Source organism: Rhipicephalus microplus, chromosome 3 (genome assembly GCF_043290135.1).
Source record: "Rhipicephalus microplus isolate Deutch F79 chromosome 3, USDA_Rmic, whole genome shotgun sequence".
NCBI lineage: Eukaryota > Metazoa > Arthropoda > Arachnida > Ixodida > Ixodidae > Rhipicephalus > Rhipicephalus microplus.
The window spans coordinates 179,111,708-179,124,663 of NC_134702.1; the positions used below are offsets into that span (position 1 = coordinate 179,111,708).

Consider the following 12,956-nt stretch of genomic DNA (forward strand, 5'->3'; position numbering starts at 1 on the left):
TCGCAACACTTTTCACGGCGAACCACCATTTTCTCAAGCACTAATCTAATTGATTGATGATTGATTGATATGTGGGGTTTAACGTCCCAAAACCACCGTATAATTATGAGAAACGCCGTAGTGGAGGGCTCCGGAAATTCTGACCAACTGGGTTTTTTTAACGTGCACCAAAATCTGAAACCTGTAAATGTAACCTCATGAATCAAAGCGTCATAATCATGAGGCGAAAACCACGAGCGGTGTCTGAATGAAATCCTTTAATTTCTGCACACAGGTGATAGAACACATTTCCGAGTAGTGACTCACTATCTGTTTACAACAATGCATTCTTAATAATTTGTTGCACGTCCTTTTTTTATCCCCAAGAAAAAAGTTTATTAGTTCACAAGCGCCCCACAGAACATTGGGTTGCAAGCCTAGGTTATGTGCCTGAGCTTCAGGCACTTCCTCTTTTCACAAGAAGATGCTCGCGTTTTGTGGAGTACCTTTGTGTAAAAACGCAAATGGGTGAGCAAAAAAACTTGTTTACATGATTGGTGAAGCTCGGAACTTGTTGTGTGCAGCCCAGTGCGACTTTTTTTTTTTCAAGCAGGAAACAAGCTCTTCCAAGCTGTCACTGTGAAGCTCGTTGTAGCTAAAGCACTTTGAAAAAGTGATTTCAAAGGCGTCGACAAATGCGAAGAGCTTCTCCGAAAGTCCTACCCATAGGCGTCCACACGAGGGAGGCAAAGGGGGCTGGCCACCTGGGACGGGGGCGCTAAATCTGTTCTATCTAGATGGGTGGCGTAAAATCTGCCTCGTACACTGATTTAATATAAAGGAGACGCCTTGCAATAAACATTCGCCCCCCCCCCCCCCTTCCTTGAACGGCAAGCACGCCCATGGGTGTACCCCTTTCAATGCGGACAGTTTCGCCCATCTAAGTGTGCTCGAAGTGCCGGGAGATGTACATCTCGCTGAAGTGCAGCTCACACACAGCAGAGTTATTTTGAAGCAGCTTGTCAGCGCGCGGGATCGCTCTACGCCACTGCGCTAACAGAGCTTCGTCCTTCGGAACGCCGAACAACGCATGCTTCTTTTCAGCTGACTAATAGCCTGTAGTGAACCCGGGGGACGAAGCAATAACTTTGTTTTCGCGCCATCAGAGTGCATACAGAAGCACTGGTGTCAGAGTGCCACCGCAATTAAAAAAAAAAAAAAACGAGGACGAACGCGCCCGACGAAACTGTCGGAAACGTGCAGACGACCTTTAAACGAGTGCGCGCTCTCCCACGCGGCTCCTCCTCGGAGGCTTCAGTGCGCTCCGTAGGCGCCGCTCGTCACACTTTCCTATTCTAGCCACTGTAGCGAGGGCCTCTCCTCAGTTCTCTTTCCTTCATGCGGCTTCACAACGAGTGCCGTCAGGGCCTCTCCTACATTTCCTTTCTCCGTGCTGCCAGGCGTCGTGCCAGACCATGCTACGGCAGCGCCGCATTGACAACCGATGTTTTGTCCACGTGCGCCGCTTCACGCGATGCATGGCGAGAGAAGGTGCCTGAACACACTACCTCATGTTCTAGTACTCTATGGCCAAACAGAACCTTGCTTCAATTATTACATGTGAGGCTGGTGAAATCGTTTCTAGAAATCAGCACTATATACTCACGGGGAGGTGAAGCGTCGGCACAGCTTTCTGTCTCAGCATTGATTTGAAGTTTATCGACTCCACCCGCCGAAGGTAAATGGTGTAATCTTCAGGAGCGAAGTGTCGACCACAAACGTACAGGTTCCCGTTGTGCGTCACCGGATAGCCGATTCTCTCCAGCCACGCAGTGCGTAGGGCCCCACCGCGAGGCACTTGGTGCCGACGCGGCTCTGTTGTCCAGTCACTCGGTCTGCATCCAACGACTGAACATCGCTGCCTCCGCAGGTCCCTCATGTCGAAGGTACGAAGAGCATGCGACCGCTGCTACAGCACAGAACACCTAGATACACCTACCATGCTGCCACAAAACACCACTTGGAGAGCGGAAACTGTACCTTTGACCATAGCCTCGAGGCTATGCTTTGACGATGCAACGAAAAAGAGGGTAGCGGTGGCGTTGAGAACTAACTTATTCGACCTAGAGAGGGCGCTGGTAGACCTAAACAACGGAATAAAATATGGACAGTGTGCCGTAAATGGCAGAGAACTTAAGCTGAAAATTTACCTTTTTTCCATTAAGATAGAATTTATCGAAGTAGAGGCATTAGGCCAACATAAAAAAAAGGGAAAAAAGTTTTTTTTTTTTTTTTGTCGAGCCTGGTGGCATACTTGTCACCACCCCGTTATAAAGGGGACGCTCATAGCATCCATCCATCCATCCAACGGGTATCCTATTCAACAGGTAGACCTATTCAACAGGGAAAAATAGGTATCCAAGCCTGCAGAAGTAAAACGGGGGTACAGTGCCTAGAATATTTGAAGTGTGATTACCGCCAAGCGGCGCGTATGGGAACCCTTGAGGCAGCTTGGCGATGTATTCGCTAGGTGGCGCGCTCTCCCGCTTACACGTCGCTTTGAGAGGTCGGACGTGTTTTTGGAGAGCTCCGGAATGACAGCTACAGATAAGTGTTTTTGCATGTTTCCAGCTTGCCTCTGTCTGTAGCGTTATGAGAACGTAAGGCGCTAGCGTAAAGCTTGATTAGGTCTATTACGGTGTACGGTTTTTTTTAGTATTTTGTACTGTGTCCTTTTTTTTTTCTCCAGCCACCACGTGGCTGAGGTCTGCGCGTAGACCGACCACGTGCATGCGCAGGTGCTGTGAAGTGTAGCGTATTTATTTATTATTGTGGTTCTTTTTGGCTTAGACCAGTGTATTTTAGTACAGTTTTCTAACACGTGGGCATCGGTAAACTGGGCTAGCCATGGTCAAAAAGACCATAAAGTGTTCAGAGTGCGGGGTAGGTTGGAAGGTGGAAGTTAGTGCGGAGGAGAAAGCAGAAGATGACGCCAAGTGTAGACAGTGCGAGTTCGAGGAGAAAATGAAAAATATGATGGCGGTCCAGAGTGGGCTCATGGAGAAAATCGCAGAGCTGGAGAATGCATTGGCGAAGGAGCGAGAGAAAACGTCAGCCATGGAAGAAAGGCTCCGGGCAGCCGAGAAGGGCGTATCGAAGGTCGTGAAAGGGAACGAAGACGCAGGTGATGGCGGAAGCATTATGGCGACGACCCCCCGTGCGGGAGAGATGAAGGAAACAGGCATGACAAAGGCAGATACATTGGTCACAGGGCCCAGCTACCGGGAAGTAGTTTTGAGGGAGGGAGGGAGCATACCAGCAGCCGTGACTCACGCTAGTCACCTAGTCAGCAGCCAGGTGCAGGTTTCAGAAGGAATGTCTGAACAGGTCATCATCGCCGGTGACTCAAATTTAGTCCGATGCGCAGCGGCAATCAAAGAAAGGGTGAAAGGCGACAAGAGAGTTGCGATAGGGACGTTCCCAGGACAAACGCTGGGGACAGTAATGAGTCAAGCGGGTGAACAACTCGCAGCTAAAGCTAACAATCGTAACCTCGTTGTAATTGCGGGAGGGCTAAATGACGTCCTGAAAAAAGAATCGTCAGGACTAGCGACGACCTTGGCGAAAGGGGTGGATGACATGCGCGCCGTGTCCCCCCAGGTGCAAATTGTAGTATGCACAGTACCGGAAGTACCAGTGCGCAACGTCAACCTGCAAAGAGCGGTTGTCGACGCAAACAAAGAGATATGGCGAATTAGCCGAGAGAAGGGTTTCGAGGTAGTGGATTTAAATAGGGAAGTGCACAGGTGGGGTGGATTCCAAAGAGACAAGATTCATTTCGATAAGAGGCTTGGACACGAGGTGGGCTGGCGACTGGCAGGACGCGCAGTAGCTTTTTTGGGGGGCTCACGGGCCCTTCGGAGTCCGGGGTAGCTCGTAACAGGGAAAACAACCAGGATAGGTAGAATTGCGAAAAACCAGAAAAAAGGTAAAAGAAAAAGGAAAAAGGCGCGTGTTGCAATTAGTTACATAAACATGCAGGGTGGCAGAAAGAAGGCAAAATGGTTAGAGATTGAGGAGCAGTTAAACAAAGAACAGATAGGCGTGCATGCGGTTACAGAAACACACCTTAGAGACTTGGAAGAGCCACCACATATTGAAAATTATGTTTGGGAAGGGTGTAACAGGACCATATCGGAAAGGAAAGGTGGGGGTGTTGGAATGCTAATTCATCGCGGAGCCAAATGGGTTAGAGTGAAACAGACGTGTTCAGAGCACCTCTGGGTTCTGGGCACAGTAGGTGGAAAGGAAACGTGGCTAGGGGTAGCCTACTTGTGGACGGGGAAAAACTGCAGAGAAAAGAATCAGGAGATAGTGGATTGCATGAGTGCGGATATTAAGGAATTTGGTAATGGGGCCGAAATCATCCTTCTAAGGGACATGAATGCCCACATACATGACCTTGACGGATATTCAGACACCAATGGGAAGTTATTACTAGATCTTTGCGAGCAACATAGTCTGGAGATAGTTAACACGGGGCCTAAATGTGACGGCCAGATCACATGGGAAGTCGGAAACAAGCAATCAAGTATTGATTATTGTCTCATGACTGAAGGAATTTACCACAAACTGACAGAAATGAGGATAGACGAGGAAGGCATTAACAGCTTCGGTAGTGATCATAAACGAATAACATTACAAATGGGATACGAAACTGAAAATATGAGCATGGAATCAAAGTCTGGCAGCTCGTATTTAAATGACAAACAAATAATAAATATAGCCGCAAGAGTCGAGGAAGAAGTAGGCGAAATACCAGGCAAGGACTGGGAGTATAGTGAGCTGTTACATCTAATGACGAAGGAGATAGGGAAAGAGAAGAAAACTGTTTGCTGGAAAGGAAAAAGGAAGCCAAAAAGTTGGTGGAACAAGGAAATCCGGGAGGCGATCGAGAAGCGACGCGAAGCATCACGGGAGCATAGAAAGGCAAAAAAGGAGAAGCGGCCGCAGGATGAAGTCAAAAAAATATGGGAAATATATTTAGAGAAAAAATCCCTTGTACAGAAATTGGTAGAGGCAAAAATTAAAGGTGAAAGTGAACGCTGGATGACAGAGATACACGAAAAAAAGGAGGCCGCGCCTAGGATTTTTTGGAGCCACATAAAGGCGCTAGGTAGGAAGTCTGTCACAATGCAACAACATATTCTAGATGAAGGAGGAAATCAATCGGAAGGGTACGAAGCGCTAGGTTACATCCAAAAGGTAACAGCCGATTCGTTTAAAAAGAGCGTCCAGGGGATCTCCCCGGTGAGTAAAAGGGTGGCGGAGAAAGCAACAGAGGAAGAGCTAGTACTTGATAATTTCAACTGGAAAAAGGCCGAAGGAAAAATTCCAAAGCGCACTGCCGCGGGTTTAGATGGGATTCCCGTTAGCCTCATTAACGAACTAGGACATAACACTAAAGAAGCATTGTTAAAAGCAGTAGAAAAAAGCTTAAAGGACGGACAAATACCGGACAGTTGGCGACAAAGTAGAATGAACTTAATCTATAAAGGCAAGGGAGAAAAGGACAAGATTCGCTCGTATAGACCACTAACCATTACATCGGTACTATACAGGTTGGCGATGCAAGCAGTAAAAATGAAAATAGAAACATGGGCCGAACATAACGATATTTTGGGAGAACTTCAGAACGGATTTCGAGTCGACAGGCGGTTAGACGATAACCTGTTTGTTCTCACTCAGTGTATAGAAATATCTAAAATAGAGAATAGGCCCTTGTACGTGGCTTTTCTAGACATCACTGGGGCATACGACAACGTTAATCAGGAAATTTTGTGGGATATATTGAAAGGAATGGGCATGGGCGACGACTGTATACAGCTTTTGAGGGAGATATACCGAGAAAATACAGTTTGCATAGAGTGGGAAGGAATGCGTAGCAAAGAGAACGTTGAGGTTAGCAAGGGTCTGAGACAGGGATGTCCTTTGTCCCCGCTGTTATTCATGCTGTACATGGTGAGTATGGAAAAAGCGCTAGAAGGTAGCAACATTGGTTTTAATCTGTCACACAAACAGGGCGGCATGATGATTGAGCAGAAGCTTCCAGGTTTATTTTATGCGGACGATATCGTCTTATTTGCGGACAGTCGAGATGATATACAGCAGCTGGCGAATATATGCGGAAGGGAAGGTGAAGCTCTTGGACTAGGATTCAGTGTAACGAAGTGTGGATTGATGGTATTCAATGATCCCTGTGATCAGACGGTGTCCATACAAGGCCAAGAAATACCGAGGGTAAGTGAATACAAGTACCTTGGAGTATGGGTAAATGAGAGTGATAGATACATGGAGGTACAGGAAAAAGCCTCGGCAGCAAAAGGAAAGAGGAATGCGGCAATAATGAAGCACAGAGCGTTGTGGGGATACAATAGGTATGAGGTGCTTCGAGGTCTGTGGAAGGGTGTAATGGTTCCAGGGCTTACTTTTGGGAACTCAGTGGTGTGCATGAGGGCAGAGGTGCAATCGGGAATGGATGTAAATCAAAGGACTGTGGGACGCCTCGCGTTGGGTGCTCACGGGAAGACGACAAACGAGGCTGTAAAGGGCGATATGGGGTCGGCAGGTTTTGAGGCGAGGGAAGCGCAGAGCAAAATAAGGTTCGAAGAAAGGCTAAGAAATATGAAGGAGAGTAGATGGGCAGAGAAGGTGTTCCGTTATTTGTATAGGAAGAGCGTGGACACACAGTGGAGAAAAAGAACTAGAAGACTCACTAGTAAATATACGGCTGGTATTGTAAGCCATATGTCAACAAAGAGCGTTAAGGGAAAAGTCAGGGAGGCGGAGAGGATTTACTAGATGGCAGCTATGGAGAAAAAACCGGCTTTGAGTAACTACCGAAAGGGCAAAAATGAAATAAGGAGGGAGGCATTTTACGATAATTCAAGGGGAAGCGCTTTACTGTTTGAAGCGAGATCGGGTTGCCTTAGAACGCGTAGTTATAAAGCAAGATTCAGTAAAGAAGAAGAACAATGCACATGCTGCGGGAAAGATAAGGAAACGGCGGAGCATGTTCTGATTGAATGTGGAGATATCCACCCAGGTGTACGTTTGGGCACGAGCCTACAGGAAGCCTTGGGTTTTAGGGACAACAATGGAAAGCTGAACACACCCGCGATTGATATAAGTAAGAGACGGTTAGAGTATTGGTGGCAGAAAATTAGAGAGAAAGGACAAAAATAAATATTGGAAAAATAAAATATGGACAGTGTGCCGTAAATGGCAGAGAACTTAAGCTGAAAATTTACCTTTTTTTCCATTAAGATAGAATTTATCGAAGTAGAGGCATTAGGCCAACATCAAAAAAAGAAAAAAGGGTGTTTTTTTTCGAGCCTGGTGGCATACTTGTCACCACCCCGTTATAAAGGGGACGCTCATAGCATCCATCCATCCATCCACGTCAGGCCGCCACGAGAAGCACATGTGTGCATGCTGGACTGCGTGCGTTGTGCGTGCCTTTCGTGTTGTTTTCTTCATTTAAATGATGCCTTGAGAAGCAGTGATGAGCCGACGACAGAGTCACTGTTTTGTACCCGGTTGCAAGAGCGGGTACAAGTCGTGCAAAAAAAAAAATTGCCCGCAGCTTCCCTCGGGGGAACACTGAGGAGGATGCGGAGCATATAATTGGTTAACGGGGTGTTAAAGTGCGACTTACTTGGGTCGATGGCTAAATTGGTTAACGAGGTTGTGAAATGGGGTGTTAAATTGCGACTTACTTGGGTCGATGGCTAAATTGGTTAACGTGGTTGTAGGAAGGGGCGTTAAATGAGTGAACACGTACACACGTATGCGAAAGGGCGGCGCTGGTCAAAGGGACGTCGATCATTGTCTTTGTGGATTCGTTGGAATTCATTTCACCGCGACCTTGGACGTCGACGCGCCGTACAAACCAACCGACGAGTGGCAACTGAGCGAGCGAGCGCCGACCTTGAGTATATATACAGCGCGACGGCGCATGCACTGTCAGCTGTTGAATGTTCTCGAAGCGCGACGGCGCATGCGCGTCCACTGGAGAATCAAGAGAATTGTAGATGTCGAACGCGGTGTGTAGAGGAGTAAGGGTGCACAGATGGTGGAGGAGTGAAGCGCGCGCGGTGTGTAGAGGAGGAAGGGATGCACAGATGGTGGAAGAAGGAGGAGGAAGCTTGCGGACGGCGCCGCACTACAAGCCTCGAGTATTAGATGCTCCGCATCTAAAAGTCTCGTTGTTCGGCGTGCCCAAAGAAGCGGACGTATTTCAACAGTGGCAGCGCAACATTCCAAGAGCAGATAAGCCGCTTGAGTCCAACGCAGCTGTCTGCGAGCTTCATTTCAGACACAGGAAACTGTGCAGGAGGTGCCCTCACGTCCCTTGTCGGAGTGGACGCAGCCGCCAATCATGTAGACACCCTACTTGATGAGGGAAAACTTGAGGAGGCTTCGAGTGTCTTTGAGCAATCTGAACTTTCCGATCATGTCTACCCAAAGCAGACAAGTGATGCCAGGTTAACGTATTACCTGGCCGGATATGTGGCCCGGAAAAAGGTGATGGCAACGAAGTGTCGGGAATGTTTTGACCTGCTCTTAACATCCGCTAAAGACGCAGTTGAAGGTCTTTCTTCGTTTACGGATTTCTGCGACCAAGGAGGTCTTCTGTACCCTTCCGTCGAGTTCTTTGCATTTATTGAAGCTTTGGAAGATGTTTTTACGATGTGGTTCAGCTGGAACAATCTTCAGCGAGACAGCATGACTGAAGTTTTGCAGATCATGAAGAATGTTCCCCGCGTTGGGTGTCACACACATCAAGACGAGCTGACAAACAACGTGATCAAGTTTTTTCTTCTGACCAGGCTTCATTTTTTTACTAAGTCCCTCAACAGAGAACGAGCTTCAGCGAGCGAAAGAAGGAAGCACTTGAAACTTAGAAGAACGACTTGAATGTCAGAGACTCTTGTTGGACCTTTAGTGTGCTTGCTCTTGTCCTTTTTTTACAGTGTGTAATGCCTCTGACACACGGGCACCCTGAAGTCCTTTAGACAAGGGGACATCTTGCGGAAAGGCGTTCGGGCACAGTGACACACGACAAAGGAGTAACTCCTTTCCGGCAAAGATCCTTTTCGCAAAAGCAGATCCCGCATCTACTTTTCTGGCAGGGAGTACTCTCGCACACAGTGTGCATAATTTATCAATAGAAGAAAACGTGTCGCAACACTGCGGTGCCCTGTCAGTATTTTTTTGCGCTGAGAAAATGTTTTCAATTTCAGCAGCAGTGCGATTTGTTCAAAAGTGAAGGCATATAGTCTGTCCATACTCTCAAACGCCTGCATTACGTCACTAGCGCGATCATGTTAGGGTTGGCAGCGGCAGTTGCTGTGTCGGGCTCACTCGAAAATACTGCTTAATGTGGCCGTCGCCTAATAACGGCAATGTGTCTTCGAACCAGCGTTCTTTGCGCACATTGGCCCAACTTTCGCGGTTGATGGCTCGGGGGGACAGTGCGGAAGCAGTCAAAATGAAACTGTTTATGACGAGTCTTTGTTTGAGGCTCATCACTCTTGCCTTCGCAGCGTTTAGCTCATCTTCGATGGAGCCGAGGGCGACAAGAGTCAGGCCCACCTCAACTGTCGCTTTATCTCTCGTCTCTGCGCTGAGACATCGCAGGACCACGATGAAACGCGGCACGCCGTCACTGACCCAGCTGGACGCAGCCATGTAAAAAGCACGACAAAAAACAAAAACAGCAAAACACCGACTGTTCATAGTCGCCAGACGAAATTAGGTTGCTGCTAAAAACGCAAAAAAAAGCGAAAGAAAATTACAGGTATGCGCATTATAAGCCACCAGACAATAAAACAAAACGGTTTTATGCTCCGGCGTCACTGAATGTGATGTACATGCGCAGATTCTTTTTAATATTTCCAATCTTGCTGCTTCCACGAACAGCGCCATTTTTTCTGCAGCGTTCTTCTGAGGCACCACCTAAAGCAGTAGTCCGGTGCCGTGTGTCATCAGCGCCACTCCTTTCTGCAAATGGTCCCCTTAGGCGACAAAAGGAGTTTACTTCAAAGTACTTTACTTTTGCCCGTGTGTCACGGGTATGATATGTTTGTTCCAAGGGGCGTAGCCAGAAATGTTATCGGGGGGGGGGAGGGGGCACCCTTTTTATCTGAAGTGTGGGCCGGGCTGGTCAATGTGTTCGAGTGTCATTTTGTGCTCTGTATGCTATGGCGAAAAATTCACTGATTGATATGTGGGGTTTAACGTCCGATAACCACCATATGATTATGAGAGACGCCGTAGTGAAGGGCTCCGGAAATTTTGACCACCTGGGGTTCTTTAACGTGCACCCAAATCTGAAAAATTCACTGATGATCGATACTGCCTAATGCGAATTTTGAGCGCAGCTTCGTGTTTTGAAAGGCCACTTCTGTTTGAAGTTTTGGCTTTCAGCAATCTATCAACTAAGCCATAAATCATAATTTTTGTGAAGAAAGACGGCACTCACCACGCCATTATTCTTCTTTCAGCGGATGAGCGAGGTATCCGCTACACATCTGTGAAGTGTTCTGTACCCTTTGTTGAAGGTGCATGTGGCCGAGGACGATGAAGAATTATGGCTGAGCACAATGAGTTGGGTGGGAAGCATTATACCACACACTCGTTGCGCAATTAGCATTGTGTGATCACTGGTTGTTATCTAATGCGACTCCTTGCTCTACACCATGCCTGTATAGAGTCTTTTTCGTGAACGCGTTTCAGGCTTTCGTCTTTTCCTTTTTCTTTGTTTAGCTCTCAAGACTGATTTTTTTTTCATCCGATTGTTTTATTGTGAATATATTTTTCTTTTGTGTTTGTTATAAGTCAAAACGGCCAATAAAGAAAACAAAACCCAGCGTGGCTCTGTAGTAGTATACTGGACTGCCACGCAGAGGGCCTGGGTTCAAATCTCATTCCAGCCTCGATATTATTTTCTCCTTTTCATCTATTTTTTTTTTCATGTCCATCGGTTACATCGCCAACGGCGACGCCGCTCAACGCAGGAACGGGCTCCAAAAAATTTCGGATGGTGAGGGGGTTCACGGGCCCGGAGTGCCACACGCTGGCTACGCCCCTGGTTTGTCCTAAATTGAAAAAAAAAAAACAGTTCAGACTGCAATTTCGCAATTCATTCGATGTTTCATTGCCTCTCATTTGTGGAGTAAAATATTTTTGCAGCAGAGGCTTGCGTTTAGCGCACAAAAGAAGAACAACCGAATAAACACTTCAAGCAAAAAAAAAGCATGCAAACGAAGGTGCAGCTATAACAAGAGCACATTTTAATCACTCATTCTCGAACGCCGCGTGCTCGGCAAGCACCGTCACCTTCGATTTCGGCACTACAATCCATGGATCTTTGGATGAACCAGAAGCTTGATAGCGTCTGCGATTAAAATTTGGACTGAAATTGTTGCCGTGTCCACAAGTTATAGAAACCGCGATTAAAAAATAAAAGCGCGAGATCCAAAAGCCATCTGTTTCAACAAGTCACGGCAAAAAAAAAAAAACATTGCTTCCCGACATTCTTAATTCACACTGGCCCAACAATCATAGCTGGCAAATGGAGATGCAATTACATGTGCACGTAGCAGAATGAAGACAGTGGAATTTAAACGCACGGTGCTAAATAACGGCCAATTAGCTGCGCGACAAGCAGACGACTACACGGCGAGCGGACGTGTAAGCGGGTGTCAGCGCCCCCTAGAGTTCTCTTTTCGATGCATCGCGGAGCGGCCTCAGAGCCGGCGGCGCGGTCTGCACACTTCCCCTAGACACTGTAACGGGGGCTTAGGCAGGGGTGTCCCCTGTCATCCTTATTATTAATGATGTACCTACAAGGATTAGCGGCCAAATTACAGGGAAGTGGACTGGGCTTCAACCTCTCTTTAGTCAAACAAGGAAAACTTATTGATCAGGCATTACCAGCATTAATGTACGCATATGATATAGTGCTAATGGCCAACAACGAGGAAGATTTGTAGAGATTGATGGACATCTGCGGTAATGAGGGAGATAGGTTAGATTTTAGATTCAGTAAGGAAAAATCAGCAGTCATGATTTTCAATGACAACGAAGGTTGTGAGCTTAGAATACAGGAGGTCACGCTAGAGATAACAGATAAATACAAATATCTGGGCGTATGTATAAGCAGTGGGACCGAGTACCTGAGGGAACACGAAATATACGTGACGACTAAAGGTAACAGGAATGCAGCAGTGATGAAAAATAGGGCACTGTGGAATTACAATAGGTATGATGTTGTGAGAGGAATATGGAAAGGGGTCATGGTTCCTGGTTTGACGTTCGGCAATGCGGTCTTGTGCATGAGATCAGAAGTTCAAGCAAGATTAGAAATTAAGCAACGTGGAATAGGTAGCTGACGGGAATACACCAAATCAGGGAGTACAAGGTGATATGGGATGGACATCATTTGAGGGCAGGGAAGCTAGCAGCAAGATAAAATTTGAGAAGCGATTGAGAGAAATGGGGGAGGAGCGTTGGGCTAGGAAGGTTTTCAGCTACTTGTACATGAAGAATGTCGATACAAAATGGAGGAAGCGAACCAGGAAATTGACTGGTAAATACTTAGAAAACAGCAGGTGGCCAAACTAAAAAGAACTATCGGTTAAGAAGAAAGTGAAAGAAACAGAGGCTGACATGTGGACAATGGGCATGGTTAAGAAGTCCGCACTAGAGATCTATCAAACTTTTAAGCAGGAAATTGCCAAGGAAAGGATCTGTGATAATACTCGGGGTAGTTCTCTTTTGTTTGAGGCCAGGACGGGAGTACCGCGAACCAACACATATCGGGCCAAATACGAAGGGGTAGACACAGTATGCAGTGCGTGTGGAGAGGAAGAAGAAACTGCCGAACACTTGATAGTGTTCTGTAAAGGGCT

At 47.0% G+C, this 12,956-nt stretch overlaps 1 protein-coding gene across 2 annotated transcripts in view; it reads right to left on the reverse strand.

Annotated features, from left to right (window-relative positions):
• Positions 1-2,023, reverse strand: part of LOC119185060 (uncharacterized) — an 84,976-nt gene extending 82,953 nt beyond the window's left edge. Inside the window, exon 1 of one of the 2 annotated variants that reach the window (XM_075890592.1) lies at positions 1,646-2,023. In XM_075890592.1, the coding sequence (XP_075746707.1) occupies positions 1,646-1,918 (273 nt within the window). In that variant the 5' untranslated portion in view covers positions 1,919-2,023. The remainder of the gene's footprint in view (positions 1-1,645) is intronic. The other variant, XM_075890591.1, reaches the window with a different exon arrangement.
• Positions 2,024-12,956: the final 10,933 nt, after the last annotated feature.